The sequence below is a fragment of the Aythya ferina genome (genome assembly GCF_964211825.1).
Source record: "Aythya ferina genome assembly, chromosome: 3".
In the NCBI taxonomy this organism is placed as follows: domain Eukaryota; kingdom Metazoa; phylum Chordata; class Aves; order Anseriformes; family Anatidae; genus Aythya; species Aythya ferina.
In genome coordinates, this window is record NC_140298.1 from 88,679,940 (window position 1) to 88,706,301 (window position 26,362).

Genomic DNA, 26,362 nt, shown 5'->3' on the forward strand with positions numbered 1-26,362 from the left:
GTGCTCTGCTACTCCAGACTTCAATGAAGTTATCCACGAACATTTTCCAGAAGCATTATGTATCAGATATACCAAAACAGAAAAATATGTAAGCAGCAGTTGTATTTTGTGTGATTCAACAAGCAGCACCACTAACACTAGAGTCCTGCCTCCACTGGCCACATGGGGAAGAAGAAAAATATGAGGCAGAACCACAGAGACTCCTATCAGTTCCTCCCCTCAAGGCAACGCACTTGAGACAGGGATTAAATCAAGATGAGACTAAAATGCTCAAAAGCAGCACTAGTACTGTCACACGCGTTCAGTATTTCCCTGCTCTTTCAGAGACTCTCTTACCAGCCTCACTGGAAGCTGCTCAGATCCCCTGAAAGAAGAATCCCATCCACCACCTCCTACCACGTACGGTTCAGGCTCTCACACACACAACACAAAACACGCACACAAAAAGCACCCCAGAACCAAAAAATAATGCAACTACAATCTTAATCATGCCTATTCAATCAGTTAAGTGTTCAAGTCAGGAAGAAGAAGAAGCCGTGAAGAAATACATCGGATTTTGTGAATTAAGGACCGGATCTCAGAAAGAGCAAAAATCTTGAGGATCTTACACAAAGGCCTTTACGCAAGGGAAATTGTGCAAGAACCACAACACATGAATCTTTACTCTTGAATAAAGACTTCTTCGAGGACCTTGAACCTTTAGTCTTTACAAACTGAAGATATGGGACTATTTACCTACCACCTGCTGCACTGGGTTAGTTCCTGATTAAAAGGAACAAACAGCCTGAAGCAATCTTGTGTCACAGTACGCTCATTCTCCTGCCTTTCCCCACAGTAAGCTCTTTCTTCTGTGCAGCAGAGGCTTCCCTGCTTTACCTTTATACTCAAAGGCTAAGAAAATCATGTGAGTGCACTCTTCTTGTTCTTTTCAGATGTGAAGGCATCCAGCAAAAAGCTCTTTTATATCGAAAAAAAAAAGGTGACAGAAGTCTGTAGCTTAAACAGATCTGCAGAACCACAGAATGGGTTGTTCCAAGTCGTTATGAGAAATCTCTCGTAGCTGGCTTAGTAATAAGCCTGTACTTTGACAGTTGTGTCAAACATGACACTTGGGACGTTCAGTGACCAAGTAGGAAAGAGGACCAAAGGCAGATTTACAACAGGTTTCACTGAAGCTCAGTCCTGATCACGAGACTCTTCCTCTATCAGGAAAAGGAGAGGTCACGTCACCATTTCCAGCAGGCTACATACAATTACCAGCAAACTATGTAAACATCTCGTGGTGTTATCACACCAGTTACCTTCTCTCATCCACGTGCAAGGCAGAGCTGCTTCTGCCACGGGACAGGTTCAGGTCTGAGGGTGGCTCCAGTCCTTAGTTTATGCCTCCCTTAGACCTTGCTATTCTCAAAGCAGGATTTGGGGTGATTTTGACACAGTCAAGGCCAGAACCTGAGAACAAACTTAAAGTTTGCTACTGCTAGCCAAAATCTGGTAAGTGGCGTAGAGCTTCAAGGACAGGATTCCCCCAAGTTTCTCTCTCCCATCTGGATAACCATTTTTCACTGAAGTCATCCACAACAACGCCCCTAAGCTTGGTTTTATTCCCAGCTCTGAAGCAGCCACGCAGCCACACAGGAAAAGTCAGTTTGTTCTTGCAATGAACAGCATTTTACTCACACCAAATTGCTACTAGATAAGAAATTTTGTAAGAGATGGAATCCAAGTATTTTGGCCTTGCTGACAGCCAGTTACTAAAAGTCTGAGTTTGACTGGCTGAGACCATGAGATGTCTGCTTTTCCAAAATAAATAACAATAATAATGTCACCACAAATTAGGGACTGATTTGATGCAAACGCTAAGTTGTTTACCAAATGAAAACGCAGTATTTCCAAGTTCAGTGTGAAGTTATACACATCCATCCATCCCATATGTGGCTGGCCAGTCTTCGTGGGATATTAACAGAAAAGAGAGATCAATAATGGCTTTTGGGAGGTTTGTTCCCAAAGTATCACCAAGACTTCCTACTCATCTTATTTCTAAGATGATGATATTTAAATAAAACACGTTTCTTATTGAAACACTGTCCACAGGACACTGCCCCAGCGTTCCTCTCAGCCTCACAGGCTAGGAGCACGCCGCAGCATCCCCGTTGGAAAGGCAAAAAGCAAACCCTTTGGCATGGGAATCGTCAGCGGAGCCAACCCGGCCACGTGCAGTAAGCCAGCAATTCCAGAAATCAAATTCCAGTTTGGTTAAGGAGCAGTGCTCTGACTTCACTCGGCCTGTTTGCTTGCAAAGAGAAAAAGCACTGCTCGTGTCAGAGTTCAAGCCGCGAGAAAGAAGCGTGCGAGCTGTCATTTCCTCTGAACAGCATCTGTGGTTTTCTAAGAGGACACGGCCATGGAGCACACATTGCACACTGGTAAGAGGCTTCTGGAGGTGGTCTTGACTGCAATTTTTCCCTTGTCAGCAAGGAAATACTGAAAGGCTTAATTGTTTTTAAAGTGAACAATTTATATTCCTTCTGTAATTCAAAAATAAAAGATAATTTAGGGGATAGTAAGGTCTTACAAAAGTTTTTAGAAATTGATAGCTAAGCACTGAGAGCATCGCTGATACAGCACTGATAGCACGTGGGTGTTTTAGTGGCTGCAGGGCAGTGCTTGCACAGAGCCAAGGACTCTCCTGCTCCTGGTGCTGCCCTGCCCACAAGGACACCGGGGGTGCCCCAGGAGCTGGGAGGGGACACAGGCAGGACAGGGGGCCCAGGCTGCCCAAAGAGATGGCCCAACAGCGTTGTGCTCCTCACACAGGCTCTAACTAGATTTGTATTTCACAAGGAAAAAAAAAAAAAAAGCTCTTTTTTTTTGAAGCTTTTTCACCCCAAACATGGTTACTACTTCCTCGAGTAGTAAGACACAGAGTTGTGGCTGGAAAATACTTGTTGCAAAATATCCGTTTCTTCAGAAGCCAGGAAGAGAAACTGAATAATCCACCAAAGTAATCAGTTGCATTTATTTTCACATACACGATTTAAATAAGTGTTTAGAGTGGCATCAAGGGTGCTCGAGAAGTATCAGCTCTCAAAATGTATTCCCAAAACTTGAAAGGATCCTCCAGCATGTAATCTGGAGCCTGGACTTCTTCTGTTGTATTCTTAAGTCTTGAAGACCAAACACATGACAATCTTTTTGCTAATAAAGCACATTTTTTGAGTAACTTTTCTTAAAGAGCAGCAACTCCATAGAAATTACAGTGAGCCCGACAAGGGGCGGTCAGCACCGCTCTGAGGCCCTTTGCTGTGTGAGCAGAGCACCCAGGCAGATTGCTTAATAAAGGAGTGTGAAGCCTGGAGCTTAGGAAGGGATTGTGATTTTCAGAAAGGATTGTGATTTTCTGAAACACCGAAGCAGCCCTCAGCAGCTCAGTGAGCCACTAGAAAGAGCCACGTAGGTGTCACTTGGTAATCAGACCAAAGTCCGCCTGGTGGGGGTGTCTGCGGCTTAACCAGCCCCTAGGAAGGGAGCTGAGATGCACACAATTTCTGCTGAAGGTCTGAAGAGTGAATGTTAAGTATGGCATTTGTTATGTTTGAAGGAATGGATGTTTTTGCCCTTATCTAGAGGTAGCAGGCAACAGAACCGATGTCCCACAGGTATTTACCCTGTTAGTGAAGTCAGATGCTACACAGAGAAGCACTGGGTTTTATTCACACCCTGGCTGTTTCTAGAAATTGTCATGGATGACAAACAAACCCAGCTGACTTGAGCACACGGCACAAAGTTTATTTGAGATTTATTACTTGAACCCAGCTGGACTCACTGCCACACTCTGACTCCACCTGCAAGCTCTGCTGCGTTCAGGTTACGGGCAATAAATCACTTCCACCTCCTTCTGCAGGAATTCCTACACTACTACAGCCTTTAATCCTCCTGAGGAATCCTATCAATACATCAATAGCATACAAGAGGAGCACAGCAACCAGCCACCAAACCCAGACACCAAATTCCTTTCCCCAGCCACGCCAGGAGCACGGCTCCTCCCCAACGTAGCCATTTTCTGCCAGAGAAATCAGAGCCAGGCACAGCTTCAAGGAACAGAGCCACTTTTTTCCCCAAATCACAGCTCAAAGTTAGTTGCTTGGCAACCCTGCTCCGACAAGCCTGAGCGGTGCTGCTGCTGCTCTGGCCACGTGCAGGGTGTCAGCGCCTCCCTCGGGGCAGGCAGAGCTGCTGAAGGGCCAGGTTAAGGGAGATGCTTGGCGAGCTGACCTGGGCACTTTCTCACCTTCCTCACAGAAGTCATCTCCGCTTTTGTCAGCTGCAGGATGAGAGCTCTCCGTGCCCGGTACAGGCTCGGAGCACTGGGATGCTCTCCATGCTGCCAAGCTCTTCCTCTGCCTCAGACGGTGGCCCCACAGCACAGCAGCACCCAGCTGCTCTGGGGAGGGGACACAGAGCAGCTTGGGGTGCTTGGGGTAAGGTGGGAGCAGAGCAGGAGCTCAGCACCCCCTGCAAGCACCCTTACACCAAGAAGGAACGCCTTGAAACCACATATGTGTTTATTGCCTGCTGGAAAGCAGTGAGGGATCGATGCAGGAGTGGAGGGTAAGCAAGGGTTTGCTCCATACCCTACAATCAACCACTGTAAAGAAAGATAAACATAAAATAGATAGTGAGCTTCGATCTGAACGGGTAACTTTCCACAAAGAGGGTGAAGCAGCTTTAAGTTGAGTGAAGTTGTTGAGGCAGAGCAGAGGGTATCCTTTTTAGTCACAACCCAGAGAACCAACCAGAAGTTTTAAGATCCAGGGAGATTTCTGACACCTAAAGGATTCCTTGAAGGCAATTCAACAAGTAAAGACCAGGGTGAAGAAGGCAACAGATGCCTCAGCCTTTATCTCATCACCAGGTCCCCTGCCCCATCCAACAGCAGGTCCACATTTTCTCCAGCCCTCTCTTTCCTGCTGATGTGGTTTGAGTCCCCCACGAGCACCATGGCTCATGAATGTCAGCCCTCAAGCTGCCTGAGGAAGGTATTCATTTCTCATTCCTGCTTTTGCCTGACCAGGTGGCCAGGAACAGACAACAGCACCCCTGCTGGGCTGCCCTCTAGCCCTGACCCATAAGCCCCTAAGCTCATCAGGCCCATGCTCTGACAGAAAAAGACTTCTGGTAGCCCAGGGCTACTGTGCCTGAATCCTGGGCTGGATTCCAGCCGTTGCAGACCCAACAGGGATACTCCAAGAACCTCAACGTGAGACTAAGATCTCACCAAACACTACCTGCTGGCAAGGCAAACTCATTAAGTCTCAGGGAATTTACTTGAGGCCGCCAGAGAGAACAAAACAAAGCACCTCGGTCAGTACTGTAGGGCTGAATCATGCTCAAATGAACCTGCGTGAGCCAGTGAGGGAAGATGCAACACCTGAGCTAAATTAACCTCTGACTACCCCAGAGTAATAGCTGCTAATTGACTCTATGAAATCCCCTCAGGAAATCCGGATTAAGGAGGGAGCCACCCCTCCAAGAAAGGTCCCTCCCTGCAAGCCTACTTGTCACATAACGTGTCTAAGTGCTTCCTCTGCATTGCTGACAAGGACTGCTTCGGGCTGCATCAACGCTGCTCTGCTGTTCATCGGGACCAAGGAGGGAAGATCTCACAGCTTCACAGCACGGGAACAGCCTCAGCTCCACGAGAGGAGATCTGGGAACAGAGCAAAGATCAACATCTGGCCTCAGCAGCGTCCTGCAGCGGCCCCTTTCTCGTGTCACCGAGGAGTGACAGGGCCACAGGTGAGATGTGGTTAGCGGGGAGACACCGGTAGCTCCTGGCCAAGAGCTCTGGGACCTCCTGCACTGAAAGGCCAGGAGATGGGCCCACCAACACCACTGCTCCAGAAACTGCCCCACTTTTATGGTCGGCACAAAGGCAACAGCTCAGATCGCAGAGGCCTGTGCTCCTGCATGTAGGGGCTGCAAACCACGGTAAGGACGGCTGCAGCTGTGCAAGAGCATCAGCTACACAAGCCCTGCACTTATTTTTAAAAGTCAAAGAGAGATTTAAGCTGCGAGGGATCTGCAAAGGTCAGCTCACCCAGCCTCCCGTCAAAACAAGGCCAACTTCAAAGCTGCACCACGCCACTTGGGGTCTCACCCCATCGAGCTCTGCCAAGCGCCGAAGAATGGGGCTTCTACAGAAACACCGCTGTGGGCTCGGGTAAAACGCCTTCAGGCAGCACGCAGAACTTCAAAAGCAGGAATAGGCATTTGCAAACAAGCCTTGTTCTATTCCAAGTTAAACAGATTTCCTGGGGCTCGTGTCAGGATATTTTTCTTTACTGAGAGTCAGGAGATAGAAACAAATCCAAAACACGGGTAAAGAGACCACCAGTGGAGTCACCCAGCATTACAACAACCCCACTGCCCCGTTCCACCTGCTTATGGGTTATGAGCCAGTGCCACCACGCTCTCCCAGCTGGGAAGAGAAGCGTCTCCTCCAGAGCTCGTATCTCACCCCAGGCAGTTAACTTCCCAGCTCTCACTCTTAAAGTTTCAGCCTCATGCAAGCATGAGACAAGCAAAAGGTCAGAGAGCACAGAACAGAAATCAAGGGCTGGCACAGCTTGTAGCAGCAGAGGACCAGGAAAAAGAAAAACCCTACAGACACAGTGGCAAGAGAGCACAGAGCTTCTGGTCCCTTAAGGTCTTCGATGGTGTGATGTCCTGTGAAGAGGTGAGAAAAAATAGTAATGTAACCAGATGAACTGCGGGATTTCTAGCGACACAGCTCCTTCCTGTTGTTAGAGGTCAAAGCCCACCCTGGAAGGACAGTGGCTGTAGAAGCCCTCAGCTAGGACAAGGTACCACAGTGCAACCACGAGCTGCTTGGTTTCTGCTCCGTGCCTGACCTTCAGTATCAGGCTAAAGGCTCCACCTGAGCTGTCAGTTGTGGACTTCAACTCCCATCTAAGCAAACTCTGCTCCACTTGCCCTCATGTCCTGCTTCAGCAGTTACTCCACCTTTGGAGGCAGGAGAAAGCCTTGACCCCGGGAGGCAGAGCAGCCAGCACCTCATGCTACATCAAGCTAATAGCGTTGATGAGCTGACCCAAAAGTGTGCTGACACTGGCAGCCAGAGGCAAAAGCTCCAGCGCTGCTGCAGTGGGCTGAGAGTTAGCCATAAGCTTCAGGGTACTGCCTAAGGAGAAGCAGTCAATTAAAGTATAGAAGCAAGATTAAGATGCTGAGACCCCCGGTCACCAAAACAAGCAAAGAGCAGAAGTAGCTTCAAAGACATTGAGGCTTAGCTGCATTTAAGTTGGTCTCCTGGACACAGAAGATAAACCCAAGAATCGTTTGTCTGCAAAAAAAAGGAGTCTGAACAGCTAAGCCCAGCAGGAGCTTGGTTTGACTGCTGGTTTGTCCATTTCAATTTCTTTTTTTTTGTTTTTCAAAAGGCAGGTGATTAGGCAAATTAAAGTTAGGTTTACTTAAAGCCAAGTTTGTAGAAATTGGCTTTGACTGCACAAATTTCAGCACCGCGATTTTTCTTGTTCGGTCTCTCCCCACATTCCCTAAAAGCCCATACTTGTTTTTCTTCAGACAAAAAAGACCAAGTCATCGCTCATAGACAAATATCTAAGAATTGTACAGTACAACTAGAATGTACTGAAAAACACTTAATACTGTGATTGTATCTGGTTTAAGAAGCAGTGTCAATGTGTCCTTTTCTGCCAGAGCTCAGGTAAGGGATCGTTTATCCAGGCTTCGTACCTCATCGCACTAGACGCAAACATTAAGAAAAAATGATATAACAGCTGACACAAGTTTATTCACCTCTTCTGATGGTCCAAAGCATCTCAAATTGTCTATACAAGATCTGCAAGCTTCCAACTACTTCACTGTAACTGCTCCAGCTTAAAAAAAAAAATCGAATGGGGCTGCCAAGCCAGGTAATTGTCTTCTTGACAGACAGACACGTGAATTCCCCAGCAGAGCTCACAAGTCCACACCTTTGGGTTAAAGCCAACACCCAAATGCAAGGCATGAGAAAGACAAGATGCTGGAGTAGGCTCACACTGCCTTCAAACACGTCCCACACCTGCACGCTGTCAGGAACAGCCAGCAGAGCCTCCCTAGCACGAGGTCTCCTGCCTTCAGCTTACTGGGCAGGCCTTCTTGCTCAGGTGGCTGTTCCTTTGATAGCGGTGAGCACCTCGACCCTTTCTAACAAAGGGCATCTCCCCGGGGGCTCTGTCACGCTCTTCAGATCCCCAGTACTCAAGGCGCTGCTGTTTAATGGCAGTGCCCAAGCCATACCTGCTGCCAAGCAGGTCCACGAGCCTGGCAGACTTCTGGCACGCTACAACGAGGCACTAAATAAACACAAAGAGCAAACCCTGATAGCCAAAGGGGGGACTGAAGGTGATGCTTTCTGACTGTGCTTCCATTTGAGAGATCCGTAAGGGCTGGTTTTGCTTGGGAGACTCAAACATCAGCACAAATAGCAACAATGCATTTAGACTCGCTATACAGTGGGGAAAAAACAACACAAAACACAGGTGCTTCAGGGTGGCATTCGGCACAGCCTGCCTCACACATCTGTAGCTATTTCTCTCTCCCAGAGCCTTCCAGTTCCTGCCAGCTTTACCCACCCACACACAGAAAAGGACTGCGAAGAGCTGCACCACGCAGTGATGCACTAGAGGGAATTTCAGTTGCTCGTCTCTTTCAGAAACTCAGGATCACTGAAGTTACTGCCTACATGCCTCAGCATTTCCTCCAAATACTAGGAGTAGGTAGTACAATATTAGGAAGACATTTACAGCCTACAGCTGCTCAGGCAGGGACACCAAGACCAGTCAGCACGCAGACAAGAACTGTCACAAGTCAGCCCGCTCTCCTCACTCTTTCACAAACCTCAGTGGCTGCAGAGACAGCTCCAGAGCATTTCATTTGGAGGTTTCTTCCCCACAGAGGTGGCATCGAGCCTTCCTGTGCAGTGGGGAGTGTGACAGTGACTGCAGCCCGGCCCTACAGCAGGTAGCTCCCAACACGTGCTAGCAGTGGCAGTCAGGTTCCCAGCAGCTCTTCCAACAGTTCAAACAAATACAGAATAAGAAACGCTTCCACAAGCTGTACCCAGAGTCAGCAGTCCTAATTATTGCTTCGTGCCTACTCCGGCAGATGCATCCTCAGCTGTATCTCCACCTTCTGAAGGATTTGCAGAACAAAGCAGCAAGGAGGTGTAATCCCTAACTCATCCACGTACCTCACGCGTTAAGAAGTAGGTCAGAAAGCCATGGATGGGTTTCTTCTTGATACACAATCACTATTAATAATGGCATTATCATTTTGAGAAAGACACGTTTTTTCTTAAAAAGAAGAAAGATCCTCTTACACAGAGCAAGCAGGCAGTAATATGGGAAAGGTGCACGCTCAACACTTCCTCATGAGCAGTGCAGAAGGTCCTCAGAGAGCAAGGAGCCAACTCAGGGATTTGGGAGTGGATCAGGACAAGTTCCAAAGATCCCCTTTCTGATGCGAGATGTAAAAGCCAGCAGAGAAGCCTTAGTGGTAGCTGTGGTCAAAGCAAAGTGTGATAAAAATGCAAGTGGGACCACGTTAAGTTGGTTAGGGGCTAGAGGATACTCACAAGGCTTCAGACGGTATCTAGCTGCTGGAGAACTCCCAGGGCCTCAGAGAACAGCAGTTAATAGAGATACACAGGCACAGGGTGAGGTTACAACATCCCCTGGATGCAACTACTTGAACAGAAGCCCAGGGTAAATAGAGCACCTGAGGCTTCAGATCCAGGGGAAGACTGCAACATCTCCGGCGAGAGGAAGGAATCTGCGATGACAGGCACTGCGCCTCAGCTCGGAGCGCGCTGAATCTGGGCTGATGCTAGGCAGCTGCAAGGCCCTACCAGGCAGAAAGGTTTTGAATATCGGCAGAGGAAGAACCAAGGTGCAAGTGCAACTCATGGAAGCGTGAATAAACTGAACTCGGGGAATCCTAGCCAACAGAAAGGAGGATGCCAGACAAGGAAGCAAAGCTTGCATGAAGAGGAAAGTAACCTAAGCTGAAGCAGACAATAGCTCCATGAAAACAGAATCAGTAACACCACCAAAAGGAAACAGAAGGTCTGAACTGGAGCTCACGCCAGAGAAGTCCTCAATATTTCATCATGAACAATTTCACAGGTCAGTTTCCAGAAGGTAGGACTAAGGGAAGTCAGTTCCTCTAGTGCAACTGACAGTGGGGAACTCCAGCCTGTAATTACACCTTTGGTGATGACAGGGGTGCTGCTAGCCATGCAGTGGAGCAGGCCACTGCCAGAGCCTGGGGAGAGCTCACAGACCTGGTTTCCTCGCAGAGCCGTTCTAAAAACTGCTGCCTCAGACATCCGGGTGCGCCATGACTAACAAAACCATACCTCTGCCAGCCACCAGCACATATCGAAACCATGGGTCAAGCGTGAAACATCAGGAGAAAGAAAAAGCTGGCTGTATCTGCAAGCAGCAGCCTCCACTTCTTTTCCTCAAGAAGTTTCAACAAGGGAATGATATGATGAAGGAGTTCAACAGTGTCATTACGTTTTGATGGTGGGGAAGGCTTGATTTTCAGCTGGCAAACCAATTTTGCTTTTTCTTCTGAACCATGTCTTCTGGAACGATACAAATCTCCAGAGTCCAGGGTATAGCGGAGGCACCTCAACACTGCTCACACAATTCTGCTGCCTGGAAGGAAACTTCTTCAACATAAGAAAGGAAACCTACACGGCATCTCCACGTATAACCACCTCCTGTCAGCAGCTCCCAGGACAGCTGAGGCTCAGCTAAGTTCACCACTCCACCTCCAGCAAGCAGAAAGACAGTGTGGGAGGAAGAGGTTTTGTTGAAATAGAAAACAAAAGACTTTAGAAATGCAGTCAAATTTTGACTTACTTGGCTACCTTATCTAACTTACTAGAAAGATGAAAGACAAGTGGCAGGTACGGGCAGAAGGCATCTGGTTAAGGAACTGGTAGGTGCTCCAGAACCTGGACATAAGGCACACACAGACTGAAGGTAAGAGCTTTCTGCCAGTTCCTTTGCCTTGGGACAGACGAGAGGCATGGAAGCATCACAGAAAGAAGAACGGTGCAGAAAAAATACTTGATAACACAGGTAGGAGGAGGCTGGAAGCATCAGCATTGCTAGACTGAAGTGGCAAAAGATACCAGGCAAGGACTACAGAGATTCATGAACAGCTTGACCAGGTGGTGGCTGGAAAGAGCAAACATCAGCCAAGACAAAACACAGCTGGAGAGCTGGAGGCACGACTGGAGGAGCACCCAAGCTCCGAGGCCTGTGCCGGGGAGCAGCACCCGCGCCGAGCTGCCAGCAAGGACCGAGCAGCGCCCAGGACTGCATTCCCAAGTGCCAGAAATGCACAAAACACACGATTTTTCCAGAAAAGCACAGCCTGGGGGGCCCGAACAAGCTGTGCCAGCAAACGGGTCCGGAGGGCTACCTGCAAAATACCACAGGCCTGGCACCTCTGGCAGGCAGCGCCCTAGCCCTCCCCGTCCCCTCACCGCGGCCCCTGCAGCCCGGGGGCCGCCTCCCGAGCCCGCAGCGCCGCCACACGCCCGAGCCCGGCCGGGCAGCACCGGGCAGGGCCGGGCCGGGGCCGGGGCCGCCGCTGCAGACGTGGAGCGGGGCGGGGCGGCGCTGGGTGCCCGCACCCCGCCGCCTGCGGCTCCCTCCTCGCCCCCCGGTTGTCCCCCCCCTTCTCCCGCTGCCCCCCGCCGTACCCTTGGCCTCGCAGTCGGCGCAGTACTTGTTGTCCTCCTCCCGCAGCAGCTTGGCCAGGATGGCCTGATGCTGCTCGTTCTGCTTCTGCGCCTTCTCCCGGCACGAGCGGGTGGCCATGGCGGCGGCGGCGGGGCCGGGCCGGGCCGGGGGAACGGGGGAAGGCGCCGGGGGGGGAGGCGCCGCCGCTGCCCAGCCGCGGCCCCCGGCAGCCGCCAGCGCCGACTTCCGCGACCGGCGCTACTTCGCGGCGGGCGGAGGGATTCGCTCCTCCTCCTCTTCCTCCTCCTCCTCTTCCTCCCCCCCGCCTCCGATCACAGCCGCAAAATAGTCCGCGGGGTGCTGCCGCCGCCTCCCGGGAGCCCTGGGGGGTTTTGGGTTCCTCGCGGCCCGCCCCGTGGAAAGGGCGGGGTGGGCGCTGGGACCGGGCGAGGAGGAGGAGGAGGAGGAGGAGGAGGAGGAGGAGGAGGAAGGCTCCGTCCCTTCCCGCCCTCAGCACCGCGTGGCAGTGCCGCCTGCCCGCCGCCATTTTGTGTGGGGTCCCCTCGCCTCGCTCTGTGCCGGCTGCCCCTCAGTAATGGCCCTTTGTCAGCCCCTATCAAGCTTTTTTTTTTTTTTTTTCTTCCTAAACCATCTCTTCTGGAAAGAGCTGGAGCCTAAATACATAGCCTATAAAATACTTAAGTGAGGCATATGGGAATTCAGGTCTCTTCTCCCTCAGACGTTAAACTCCTGAATCACACTCTGTATCTTTCTTATACTCAACTCCAATGGTTAATTAATTATCCTCTAAATTTGGAAGGTTATGATAGAACTAAGAAAATGCTTATCACAATAATTTAGCAGTTAAGTTGGTATCACAGAATCACCGAGGTTGGAAGAGACCTCCAAGATCACCGAGTCCAACCTCTGACCTAACACTAACAGTCCCCACTAAACCATTTCCCTAAGCTCTACATCTAAACGTCTTCTAAAGACCTCCAGGGATGGTGACTCCACCACTTCCCTGGGCAGCCCGTTGCAATGCCTCACAACCCTCTCGGTAAAGAAGTTTCTCCTAATATCCAACCTAAACTTCCCCTGGTGCAACGTTAGCCCATTCCCCCTCGTCCTGTCACCAGGCACGTGGGAGAATAGACCAACACATGGGAGACCGTGTTTAAATCTCCCTCAAATAAATAAAGACACTCACAGTGCCCCGGTATTGGGCATGAGGCCGCAGGATGTGGACATGGTACTGAAGTATGAGTCCAAAAGACGGGTTCACATCCTACAGCTGCCTTGCTGCAGTGCCTGAGTCCAAAGAGGTACTGCACCAGAAGGATTGTAAAATTAACAACAATGTAGTTTGGTGTTAGCCATGCTTTGCAAGGGACTTGGTTATTGGGGTGCAATAGTCCCGGCTGTTTCAACATGACATTAAACAGGGGTGAACAGTTCCAGCTGAGTATTTTACCTGTGAGCATACAATTGTTCTCCTTTTCTAGCCCAACGTATCTTTAATTCTTGTGTCTTTTGTAGAGAGAAACAGCTCCAGCTAGAAGGGCAGAGGATAAGCCTCTGCTCCTCGCCTTCATCCCAGGGCTCTGGGGAACAGAACGCTTTTCAGAAAGGCGAGGACTGTGGGCACAAATGCCCTCAGAGAGGAAAGGAAACGAGCTTGCGTTTTATATGCTTGGTAAGTTCTTCTTGTGTTCTTATATCAAAGGACTGTGGCAGCAGCACTGCCATTTTAGAAGGAAATAGTACTTGCTTGTACATTTTGTGACAGACTCGACCTGTACGTTACATATGCTCTGAAAACATCTGCTGTGCTGCCAGAAGGTGTCAAGTTCAGCAATCGGCTTAGCTTAATGTGCATCAGCTTCTCTGATCCTAAAATGAATACAGGGATACTTGCCATGAAAAGTGGCTATTGATCCAGTTTCTGTGTTTGAAAAAAATTACAGAAGTGCAGAGTAAGTGTATTTGTTTAGTCTGTGCTTTGGCCTTAGTGCCTTAAACCCAGATGTCCCAATTGTTTATTTTGTGGGACTAACGCCCACTTTGCATGCATGCTTGAGTGGATTGGTATGGGATATCCTCTTCTAACTGTCAAGCATTAAGATGTCCTTCATGTGTTCAGCTCTGAAAATTATCCTTTCCTTCAATATACTTATCCATGCTTTCTATAAAGTAGTGGAAACATAAAATTTCCTGCTTCCCTAGGGGACTGAGATGAGTAAGCTATTAATATTTTAATAGGTAGTGCTTTGAAAACAGCATGCTGTAAATGCATTATTAGGTATTTCCCTAAGAGCTTAAATGAATGTGAAGAAGATGAAAGGATATCCCCTCTGTGCCTTTGCTGCTTTTCCTAGACCCTAAAGAACAGCAAAGTATTGTATATATGAAGTTACCGCCAGAAGCATTTTTCAGAAGGAAAATAAAAGGGAAGATGCATTTCAGGATATGGTATGGATTTTAGAAAAAGCTATGGTCTGCAGTGAAATGGCCAGGCAGTGATTGTAGTGCACAGAGGCCAGAGATGGCACCACCTCGGGCTACTTCAGAAGGAGAAGACAGGCAGCTGTCTCACTGAGCCTGTCAGCCTGGTGCCCTTTGCTTCACCTTTCATAAAGCCCTGCAGAGCACAGCCTATACAATCCGGCTTGGGAATTGTTAAAGGACATACTCGGGTGTTTGAAGAGCTGTATCTTCCAAAGCAAGCGAGTTTCACATGGCTAAGTGAATTTTCCATGAAGTAACTCAAATATCGGAGTTCTGCCATCATTGGTGCTAGAGGTTGTGTGGTGTTCAGTAAAAATGCACACACCGACCTTGCATGAAAAAAAGCTTCTCCCAGCTGTTGCTACTTGTCCTCCTGTGGGCAACCCCGCTGTTCTGCAGGGGTACTTACGGGCAACTTCTGAAGCTCACGTTGTTTTATAATCTGATAGCTGATGTTCACTGCATATAATCTTCCTGGCTGAAATTCACCAAGTCTAAATACTTACTTTATTCAGAAATCTCCATATAAACCAACTTTAAATAGTATTTGCTAATCAGGGCAGTATTAGCATAAATTTGACTTAATGGAGGAGGATGTATCAGGTGCAAAGTTATTAACTGAAATGAAACCAGGTGTTAAAATAGCTGTGTTTTCCTAGTGTCTCATCTGCAAATATCAAAGTCCAGAAATAAATGGGTTCCAATTACAGAGCTTTTGAATTTGAGAATTTCCTCTTCATAAGAAACCTCACTCCTTCAGAGATTTTCATGCTCTTATGGAAAAAAAAAAAAAATAGAGAGAAATAAAGAAAATAAAGATCTGTATCTTTCTGGGAAATGGACATCTCAGTAATGTTCCTGAAACTCAGTGCTCTGAAGATGGCTCCTCAGGCTGCAGAGCCTGGGATGCCCACAGACTCAGATAACGTGGTAGCTGCAGCCCGTGGCTGTCAGAGAAAGGCAAAACCCAAAATGTTAGTATTAGCCACTGTGTTTCAGAAAGCACTTCAGGTGGAATTTCTTTCACAAACTTGAGGTGCTTAAGGAAATCTTTATTTAGCAGTGAGCTGGCCACCCTTTATAGTCAGCAGAGAGAAACAGATGCTCCAGAAGGTGATTTGTCTTCTTCTGAGACAAGCGTCTAACTCGGGTGAGGTGAATTACCATCTGGAAGAGCTGGCGTTAGAAGGAGGCGAACCACTTGCTGCATCATTTGTTTCCCCATTGGCTGTAAAGGGCAGGGAGGGTGGCTGTCTTGTACCTGAGTGTACAGAAGTTGGTCATTTAAGAAACAGATTGTAAGTGTTGTTTTTAATTAAGAATTTTCCAGCGCTGTTTAGCAAAATTCCTGCCCAGCTCTACTTCTGATATCTTCAGACAAAAAGAAGAAAGGAAGCACTAGTAACTTCATGGAAAATGAAGTAACAGCTGCACAAAGGCATCTAAACCTATGCCAGGGGATTTTGTTATTTTCCTTCTTTGCTTATAAACAAAAACATAATTCCATAAACAAATTCAACAAAGTGTTAAAAAGCAGTATTTAATAATAATAATAATAATAATAATAATAATAATAATAATAATAATAATAATAATAAAAACCAAGCCTTTGAAAATCAGAAAGTTTAGTTTTCAAAGCTCAATTTTAATTCTGCTTAGATAAACCTTTTTAATGCTAACATTAAAATGTTAAACTATACGTATATTTTAACATACTACTTGCATTAATTTATGCTTCACAAAATTTTAACAGTACAGAAGGTATTGATATGGAAAGACATTCCTTATGCAATGATGCAATGCAGAATTTATTAGGACAAGACTGTCTGAACTACAGCTGAATACAGTACAAATATAGTAGTGGAGCAACAAGTTTATCTCACTTCTTCCCCAAACAGGGTATTAAATGTTTGGCAGCCCTGCATGATCACTGCAATTGGAAGTCTGATATAACCATAGCACACCTGCCCCAGGAGTCACAGGAGTTACTTGTTCGCCCCATAGTTTCAGCACTTAGTGCCTGCCCGGTGAAGCAAACAGTAACGGTGTCATGCCCGAGGTGGTTAAAAGGTATAAAAGAAGCCAGATTTATAGGGGAGGCAGTATTTTCAGTGACTTCTTGTTTCTGTACAGCAGCTCGACTGGAGGGATGAGATATTAGAGGTAATAAATTCTCCTTCCAGTTTCTTGGTTCTTCATTTACATCTACGAACAGCGAACAAGCAGCAGGTACTGAATGCAGTTAGGGACATGATGGTATCACAGCTAATGCAGTCTGATCTCTGTAGGTGCTGACTGCTTGAAACACACTGAAATCTAAAGATTTCCAAAAATTAAGAGAGAAATCATTAAAACTAGAAATGGAGCTCCGTCTCTTACTACGTGGCATCGCTTAGTGGCATGCCAGCACATGGTGACACCCCACAAACAATCTTGTGTTCTTGAGAGTTATTAGTAAACCTGCATTGCAATTGTAAATACAAATGAGTACCTGGCAGGAAACTATGAATTAAATAGACGGATGCAAATGACTAAGTGCATTTTAATGAGCTTTGCTGTCAGTCATAAATTGTGTAAGCTCAGAAAAAAAAAATCATTACTGTACAGCTAATAAGCATGTATGCAATTATAATTTAAACCACTGCATATATTTGGCCGCTGTATGCTTGCGTGGAATGTCGTGCGGAATAGTGTGGGTGTGCAACGTAAGGGAATGGAAGCTCCACACGTTTCCAAAGCAAGAAGAGATCTTAAAAACGAAATGCTTTGCACTTCCCCAGCTCCCTGTGTATTTTCAGCTGTTGAAAGCTATGTGTATGTTTCAGCCTGAGCCTTTTCATTTCCATTCTAAGACTGGGATTTCTGAAGGGAAGCTCAAAAAGAGAGACTATTAGATGAGACTTTGTGAGTCATGCATTTGGCGCACTCGGGCTTTTAGGATAAGAATACCAGCCTTAGGTATCAGCAGTCCTTGATACCTAGCCAAGAAGAAGAGCAACAATCAGATGTAAAATTGGTTGCAAAACCATACATTTGAAAGATTAGGGAGAAATATAAAAAGAAAACATAGTGAGACAGCTGAGCTCCATTGTATTTACACCTCCACATGCAATAGGTAGTCTTAGAGCTTAAAAACATTTTGTTGACTCAGTAAACGACAGGATAGACCCTACAGCTAGGAAAGGTTTTCATTTTGGCTTCACATGGAACAAATCCCAGTTTTAGCTCCTTAACAGTAGAAGCTGTGAGTCATGTAGCACGCTTCTTCAGCCCTCTGAAATCACGAACTTGTGGAGAGCGCAGGTTGAAAACCAGCCGATGAACCACGAGTTTCAGCCTGTTGCTATCAAAAGAATCTGTCTGTACACAGGTCTGCCTCTGTAACAGCATGTTTTTCCTACGATTTTCTGTAGCGCTGCTTAAGTATTAGTGTAAATAAACCTGTGTTAATCTTTTCAACGAGGAACAATTAATAACTGCATGCTAGATCTTGCCTGCTTGAACATTTGCAGTGCTCCTTGCCAATGCCACCTGTTTTGTCTTAGTGTTAGAGTATAATCATCCTTAAAGAAGTGAAAATGTTAAGGAGAAACATTTAAAGTACTTTCACTTTGCTGTCTCCTTCAAGATAATTTCTTACTGGGGGAGGCTGAAGTGGCTGGGTCATAGCCTTGGCTATGCAAATCACACTGGTTTCTGGATTTCTCTGAAGTCCAGAGATGCCGGAGAAGTATCATTTCTACTTCAAAAGCTGGTTATTTTTAGTGAGCAGTGAGCCTTTTATCAATAAAAGAATGTCCTTAGCACTCGCAAGCTGAGCTCCTATCTGCAGGAAAACATGTTTTTTTTTTCACTCGGTGGATACTTAAGAAATGAAAAAGTCTCTTCCTTCAGCCCTCTGTGACTGATCGCTTGAGAAACAGGCTTGGCTGTGTTCACCATGCTGTGTCTGTGTCTGGCAGCTGGGTGACTGCCTCTCCAAGCACGAAGAAGTCTGCGATGGTTCCTGGGTTGCTTCCCTTATCTTGTGTACAATGTAAAGCCCAGCTACACTGCACAGAAGGTGTAACGTCAGGAGAATGGGAGCTCTGATGCCAACAATTTGCAGCTCTAGGAGCTGACACGTGTCCAACTAGGTATGTCATATAACAAAAAAGAAAAAAATAATGTTGCAATGTCTGTACTTTTGTTACTACAGCATCTTTGATGACAAAGTCCTGCTCGAGGTGTTAGTACAGTAAAGCAACAAGGATTGGCTAAAATCAATATTGCTTGGATTTTTTAAAAATAGACTTCTATCTCTAGAAAGAATTGAAAGAAAGAATTGAATTTTCTCCTTTACAGCTTAATGATTTGCTGTTATGACAGACTTAATCAATCCGATGGGTCCACATTCAATGTTCTGGCAGGTATAATCAGCCCTGGAGTGTTTTCTTACTCCCCAGAGGACATTGTTTCTGTGTTTATTTCATTCGGACATCTTATCTGGAAAGCATATTTCTTTTTCTTGAAGAAAAGTGTACAGTTCTGAGACATGCACTGAAATCCCTGCATTGACTTCACTGAATGTGAAATGATCTTTTAACTTAGGAATTGAGCAGAAAAGGTTACAGAACAAAAGGTCCAGCTCGGTAATGGGTGCAGAAATTACAGGGAAGAAAAGAAAAAAGATCATACAAAAATCACGGGGCAGATTTAAGACAGTTCGTAGTAACAAGAAAGACCGTTAAAGGTTGCCAGACAAGACCCATGTGTCATTTCTAAAAGTGTGCTACACAAGGTCCATTTGTTTGGCTGCAAGATTAAGATCTGCTTTCCATAACTTGTTCCTTGTTTCTGAATCTTCATGTTGTGTTCTGTAATGTCACTGTCTGCCAGATGCTTCTAGAGCCTCGGAAGCGCAGAAGGATGGTCTATTTTCAGCCTCTACTCCCATGCAGGCTTCCAGAATGCGCTGCAGGTATTCAGTGGAGCTCTCCTGCAAAGAAGGAAGCGTGTTACTGAATCGGATGGAATAGTGAATAAAAAAGAAAGCTGAGAGATTCTAGACTGTAAAAAGTTGATGTAAGTATATATCCTATGTGATGTTACACCTGCTAAGGGGGATCATTACTTAACAAACACCGAGTTTTTAAAAAAATGTCAGTAGCTGCTGCTGTGAAGACAGAAGTAAGTGCATGGAGCAGTAGAACTGACTGCTTCTGTTCCTCGAAAGTGCAGTTCAGGGCATGTTGTTCGGAGTGGTGTGGACCTTTCCTACTGTGGGAAAGGCAGAAAAAACTGTAAGTGATGCTCTAACAACTGCTGCTTCACGCTAATGGCTTTATGACATTGCTAGACCCTGCTTGTGTTCATGCATGCTGTGGGGGCCTTTCTTAACTGGATCAGCTGCAGGAACAACTTGGAACATGCACCTTGTTGAAATAAGGTGTCCAGCGTAACACTTGGATACTTCGTGTGTCAGCACAATTTGGACTGGGAGCTCTATTGAAATGTTGTTTTGCTTACGCAGCGCGTTTAATAATAGTCTAGTGCTAGGCAGGACACAATCATTTGTTCTTTAAAGGATGGTTTGTAATGAGCAATGTTGTCCTTACAGCCCTGATGATGTGAAATCATCTCTGAATCTGCAGTTTAAATGACACACCCAAGGTCAGCCGGCATCCCTGTGCGTTCTCAGCACCAGGCAGTCTCTTGGGAATTGCCTTTAATATACAAGCTTAGAGCATTCATGTCCATGACAGCTGTTTAATGTCAGAGGACTTTTTGTTGTGAAGTAGATAGGATAAGCCCTAGCTGTAGGCTTTTAATAGTTCTGACGTTTTGAAATGTGAATTAACGATAGTTCACTTAAACTCTGTGAGCGTTTCATGTTAATTAAGTAAAAAATGTATATTTTAACAAATCTTCGTGCTTACCTAATTCCAACGGGTCTTAAATTCAGATAATCATTCGGGTATGCAAATAAGGACGTGGCTTCTTTGCATCCTTTTGACACGCTACTCAGTAGGAATCCAAAGTGGAGTGCAGAGATGTGCCTCTGAAGCCCTTCAGCCCAGTCAGTGGGGACTGATGATGATGGTGTGGCTTTTAATCGATGGAAAAATGCAAAATAAAACTGGACGACATTGTACTGGCGGAAGTGTGCTGTTGGACATGGAAGAGGGTGTTTTTTAGTTTGATCGGACTCAGATGTTAATATTTAGTTTCATTTCTAGTTTGGGATTGTTTTCCGTGAAATCCCTCAGATCAGCAGTGGGTTCTTCTGTCTCCCTGACGGTTCTGAAGCCACCCGTAAGTGCAAACATTGCAAGCAATCCACAGCTTCCTCTGCTTTCAGATGAGTTTCACTGGCTGGGCCTCACATAAAGGAGCAAATTTCCCTGGGTGTCACAGCAGTATTGAGATTTACCCATGCCTGTGTTATACAAGTTCCCTATATTCTCTGCTATTTTCTCACTTTGCAGTTCAATAAAGACTAGGTTTCATGTCCTTTGAGCTGCCGCTTTCAGAGATACAACACATTAACGAAGCTCTGTAAGTGGCTCTCTGATTTCAGGGTGGTTTACGTGACATTGATGGTGTAATTTAAAACTACAATAACCGAGCCTTTTATCTTTTTTTTTTTTTTCTGTAGCACACACTTCTATTACCTATTTGTATCATATAAAAGGGAAGAAAAAAATAATTTCCTGTTGCTTCTTCTTTTGGACTGAAGGCATAACTTACTGGTACCAGTTACATCAATTGCACTCCTGCCCCGCACGATACCGTAACCAGGCAGACTCCTCAGCACACGTCATGTGGGTTTTCTTGTACTTTTCTTTGACGAGTCTAGCAGCTGTAGTCAGAGATAGCATTTTTGCCTGGATGAAATGGGTCTGATCCAATACAGGCAGACCCAGGTCTGGTTCTGGCCAAGTTACTCCACCTCCCCTGGCTTAGTTTCCCCTTCTGTCAGATGAGGATAAAGTACTGGCCTCCTTTTAAAGGTTAATTCTGATTTATAGGAGCAAAGTGCCAAAGAACATATTACGTCTCGCACCCCTGGAGCTTGGATTAAGGTGAAAGTCTTTGCCTTGTGCTCATGTGTTCTTCCTGAAATACCTACCTGCTTTGTATGTATTTTTAGAAGATGGCATGGATTTTGAGGTTTAAAGAAGCACTTGCTTTCTGCACTTGAGAGCAGCTGTCTTACTTTGTTGACCCTTTTAGGCACCAAGCTGTCCCAAACACAGAATTGTATGACTCCTCCTGGAATCACAGCTCCCAGATCTACCCATCAGAGCAGCAGCATTGTAAAATAAGGTTTTTTGACTTCTGATCCCACTTCTGGCTGAGACTGAAAATACCTCATGCACAAGTCCTTAACCCTCCAAGGTAAGTATCTGGGAGGAGGTTGCAGGACCCTGTAGGAAAAAGCTGGCTTGTAGCCAGCAGTATTTGATGAAGTTTCAGAAGCTCTAGCCCCTCAGAAAACCAGAACGAAGACTGCAGAGCCAGCGGAGGATGTGCACAAAGGAAAATGTTTAAAAATAGATCCGATGAAATCTACACAGTTGGTAGAATTTGAAGCCTTATTATTAGTGAATGATTGCTGTGAGGAATCTAACACTTTTTTTCCTGTAAATTTTCAAAGATAAACAGCTTTCATAGATGCAATTTGTTTGAATGAAAATGTTTTTAGAATAAACACTACAAAAAAATATCGGCTGTTATTACAGAATTGAAGAACTCGGTAGTAAATGGAAATTAAGAAGCAACTGAGTTTTTCCTCCTTCAAATAACCTGAATTTAATGTTAATGAAGCCTTGACACAAAAATAAATCTACAGGAAGGGTAAAAACTGAGAAAAACATTGAGTGTTAAAGAAAAGAATTACTCTAAAGTGACTAAAAGAGCCTAAGGTGCTGCAAAAGCACTGATGAGATTGCTCCTTTTGAGAATGGATTTTATTCAAGTCATGTGCAGAAAAACTTGTTCTGAGAACACGTAAGAATTGACAAAGGACCCCATGTGTGTCTGTTTCTACCTCAGTGGACCTGATGCAGAGATGCAGAGATGGCCTTCTCCCAAGTTTCTCTCTCCATGTGGCCTTTGGTGCCGCCCAGTTACCTGGCTTTTCCAGACGTGTGCCCTGGTGCTGTATGAATTAGCCTGCACATATTGGCTGTCGGGGAGTCTCGGAAACAGACCTTCCCAGCCTCCTCCACAAACAGGGTGACCCCCACCTGGCTGAGCAGCGCCATCGCAGGTTCTGTTCACGTGTTTCCAGTTGTGGAAGCTGTTGTCAACTTTGGAGATGTAAAATACTCGAACACACTGTGTTTGAATTGTGATCCTTACACGGAATCACACAGAATCACAGAATTTCTAGGTTGGAAGAGACCTCAAGATCACTGAGTCCAACCTCTGACCTAACACTAACAACTCCTCCACTAAACCATATCCCTAAGCTCTACATCTAAACGTCTTTTAAAGACCTCCAGGGATGGTGACTCCACCACTTCCCTGGGCAGCCCATTCCAATGCCTCACAACCCTTTCGGTAAAGAAGTTCTTCCTAACATCCAACCTAAACCTGCCCTGGCACAACTTTAGCCCGTTCCCCCTCGTCCTGTCACCAGACACATCAACATCAAAAGTGAAAGCATCTGTTGGGAGAAGTGGTATGTGTACAGGTACGTTTCCAAAGGAGTTTGTTCATTTACACAGACGTTCTTCATTCTTCTTGCACTCCCTCTTGCTCCTCTTGTTCTTGAACACCTTTCAGCCACCACTGGCATGAAGTTTAGTTTGGATGACGGAGTGCTCTGAGTTCTGTTGTGCATAAACTGAGAACACTTTGATTACCAGCCATTAGGCTCATGTGTTTTCCACATTCTTCCCATTGTTTAGTGATGATGCAAAAAGGAGCATTTTGTGCCGGTTCTGTGACTGCTGCAGGACAACGATACAGCCCACAAGTGGGACAGCAAACATCACAAAGCACAGGAGCTGCACGAGCCTCAGCTGGGTAAGAGAAGTGAGACATGAGTAAGAAGTGGATAAAAGGAGTAAGAAGTATGACTTATATTTGGCCAGGAATTGTTTTCTAATGTCAGGGGATACAGTGAACTACCAAGAACAGCCTCTTGTTTTGGTGCATGTGATTGGAAGGCAGGACATAGGTCATGAAAATTAGATGCTGTTTATATTAGAATTTCATGTGGAAAGACAAGTTAGAAAATAGCCTGAATAGGACTGAGCCCCTTATGAACATACAAAAGTACATGTTCACCTATGAGTGTAAATTTTGAAAGCAAAACTAAGCAGAAGGTTTACCCAGATGTAGCTGATAATAACCAGGCGCTTCTCCACTGAGAAATGTAACTGCATCTGACAGCATTTCAAATTATGCTCTAGAAGAATAATGACATTACTGTTACAAATGAAAAATGCCAAAGTCTTCTTTTAGCTTCAGTTGAATATTTGCAGAGGAAAAAATATCTTTGTTCACATTGAATTCAGTCTCACATCTGTTAAAGTCAGTAGAAACATTACAGTTGATCAGGTCTGTAGTATCTCAAATGTATTCTCTATATTACTTTCTTTAATGAAGTTTATCTTTTTATTGACTTTTTTTTATTTAGGAAACACTCAAGGCCTCACAACTAATCAGAGCATTGCAAGATAAACTGTAGGAAACAATTCAAGGGAGCTGATCAAATGGTTCCTTAAATCTTTTCCTAAGCAAATTTATACCTTTGTATATCAGTTCTGTCTCTTGACAATTGATTTTGTGTACAAGGTGTGGGCCTGTTTGAGGAACATGGGGCCTTGAAGGGAATTGTGCTGAAAAGTTGAATGTGCTTAAAAGCTAAACTGCAAGACCACGGTAAGCTCTATGGAGGGGTGAATCAGGAAAATGTCCCGCTATCATCCCACAGTGCCTGTTAGGAGGGGCTTCTGCCAAAGTGCCTGGCAATACTTTCATCAGTCAGCTGAAGGCTGCTGGCCTTGCTGGATTTGGGGTGTGCTTCCAGCAGGTGTTACCATGGTGTCTTACAATTTGGTGTGTCCCATCAGGATTCCTCTTTCATGACTGCGAAACAATGTGCATCTGGTAAACAGCTTCTCAGGACTGGAGACAAGACATCAGCCTTTGCTTTCTACTTCAGTAACTTTCTCAGTTTTCAGAATGATCTAAAATATGTATAAACTAGCCAGGCTCCAAAAGAAAAACCATTAGCTGTAGTTTTACTACAGAAAATATTTCCTTATAAGTTTTAGCTATTGAATTTTGATGCATTGTGAACTGGTTTCATGAAGTGACAGCCTCCCACACAGGGATGGAAGCTGCAAACACTTCTGCATTAGGCTATGGCAGTGGATGTGGATATTCACATTCTAGAAATGGTTACGGTTTTCAATTTCAGCTGTGTGTAGGAGGCTGTTAGTGAAATAATTTCCTTCCATGGAGAGAAACAACACACACATTTTGTCTTGCCACAGGAGAACAGCATGCCTGTACTCAGCGGAAAGTGCTCGGAGTCCAAATTGCTGCCGATGGGGTGGCTGAGAGCACTCGGGTAGTTCAGAGGACAGCCTACAGACCACGGCTGCCCCTGCAGAGGACAGCGCTGGGACGTGAGGCTGTAGCTTATCTACGCGGGACAGCGGGGAAGCACGGCGACTCACCCATTCTGCAGATGTTTGCTGGGGTTTGCCTAGCCAAGGAATGGGGGCAGAGAGCTAACAGTGCTGGGAGAGAGGCCACAGGAAGACAAGATGAGTTTGGGATGCAGCAAAGGAGTTATGCGAGAGGAAATTGTGACATTTAGCGATGTACTAGGTCATGCTGTACATTCCTTACTACTCATAGGAAATTAAGTTGTATTAAGAGTGGCTTCCCACAGAACTTGTGTGTGCCAGCCCTGCTTCGCTGCAGCGTGTTCTACTCATGGGATAAGTAAAAATAACTCCCACATACCCAGCAACGTTAACAAATTACCGAGGCTTCAGTGACCAGTCTCCAGTACACCGAGTCCTTCTCAGGACTGATGGTAAATCTCCTGGTAAGTCTGGGCCTCCTGTCCTTGAGGCTAGCAAAGCAGCTTATTCGTGCTGGGACTGGCTCTGATAAGGCAACTCGGAGATAGCCTAAATTAAAAAAAAAAAAAAAAAAAAGAATCATCAACACGGGCTTAGAAGAAATTTGTTGTGCAGACCACTTCTGAAACTCTCTGAACAGATCTGGCTGTTGGAGTACAGAAGAGCAGCTGGAAAGGCTTCTGTGGGCTACAAAGCCCAGATTATGTTACATGAGAATTTCCTGCAGAGCAGGCTCCGTCTGTACCTTACCATTTCTCTCCCAGCATTCGGCAAACGATGAAAATCTGCGCATTCATTTTCTTCCAGACCAGAAGCAATTGTTCATTCCTCTGCTCACTGATAAAAAAACTAACTTCATGTTTTCCAGTGCCAGTGTGGTCTAAAATAAAGCAAGCACCAGCAGCAACTATCAGTTTCAACATGCTCTGAAATGACACAAACCTTATTCGTTCCCATAAACTGAGAGAAAAAAAGCACATACACTGTTGTGACAGCAAAAACCCTGGGACTGTGTCAAAGCAGAGACAGAAGAGATAAGAATTGCAATTTTTATTGTGGTATAGAACAAGTAAGTTTTCCATTTTGTTCTGATAACCAGACACGAAGGGCACATAGGGCTGTCAGTAGCTCTGGGCTATTGCTCGCCTGAGCTGCGGGGGTTCCTGCCAGCCCGGGACTCACTGCCACAAGGAAAAGGCCAGGAGGGGTCAGCTGGATTTGAGGGTGACCTTGCCACTGGTGAAGCCCACTGGGCACCTGTTTCGTGACTCACCCCCGCCACCTGCTCTGCTGCCCGTCTGCCCCATCACAACGAAGCTGCTCGTGGTGGTAGCTACCAAATTTATTTTTTTTTTCTCTGCCACCCCAAAGTATATGAGGACACGGGCCAGAAGAGAGACAACACGAGGCATGTCAATGCACAGGTAAGTCAGTATTGTCACTGCTTCGTAATAAACACTCACAGAAAGGGTTATC

At 45.9% G+C, this 26,362-nt stretch overlaps 2 protein-coding genes across 7 annotated transcripts in view; one reads left to right on the top strand and one right to left on the bottom strand.

Moving 5' to 3' along the window:
* SMAP1 (small ArfGAP 1) overlaps positions 1-12,162 on the bottom strand; it is an 83,241-nt gene extending 71,079 nt beyond the window's left edge. Inside the window, exon 1 of one of the 2 annotated variants that reach the window (XM_084515957.1) lies at positions 11,807-12,162. In XM_084515957.1, the coding sequence (XP_084372083.1) occupies positions 11,807-11,924 (118 nt within the window). In that variant the 5' untranslated portion in view covers positions 11,925-12,162. The remainder of the gene's footprint in view (positions 1-11,806) is intronic. The other variant, XM_084515958.1, reaches the window with a different exon arrangement.
* Positions 12,163-12,529: 367 nt separating this feature from the next.
* Positions 12,530-25,498, top strand: LOC311435205 (uncharacterized protein). Of its 5 annotated transcripts, none has more exons than XR_014691991.1 (4): positions 12,530-12,846; positions 13,326-13,482; positions 19,173-23,309; positions 23,926-25,498. XR_014691991.1 is itself a non-coding variant. In XM_084515964.1 (3 exons), the coding sequence occupies exons 1-3, from the start codon at positions 12,791-12,793 to the stop codon at positions 19,296-19,298; spliced, it is 339 nt and encodes a 112-aa protein (XP_084372090.1). In that variant the 5' UTR covers positions 12,530-12,790; the 3' UTR covers positions 19,299-25,498. The 5 variants fall into 5 exon arrangements, 1 of the variants encoding a protein (XP_084372090.1); XR_014691992.1 differs by having other exon boundaries at positions 24,788-25,498; XR_014691993.1 differs by having other exon boundaries at positions 19,173-22,974; positions 23,192-25,498.
* Positions 25,499-26,362: the final 864 nt, after the last annotated feature.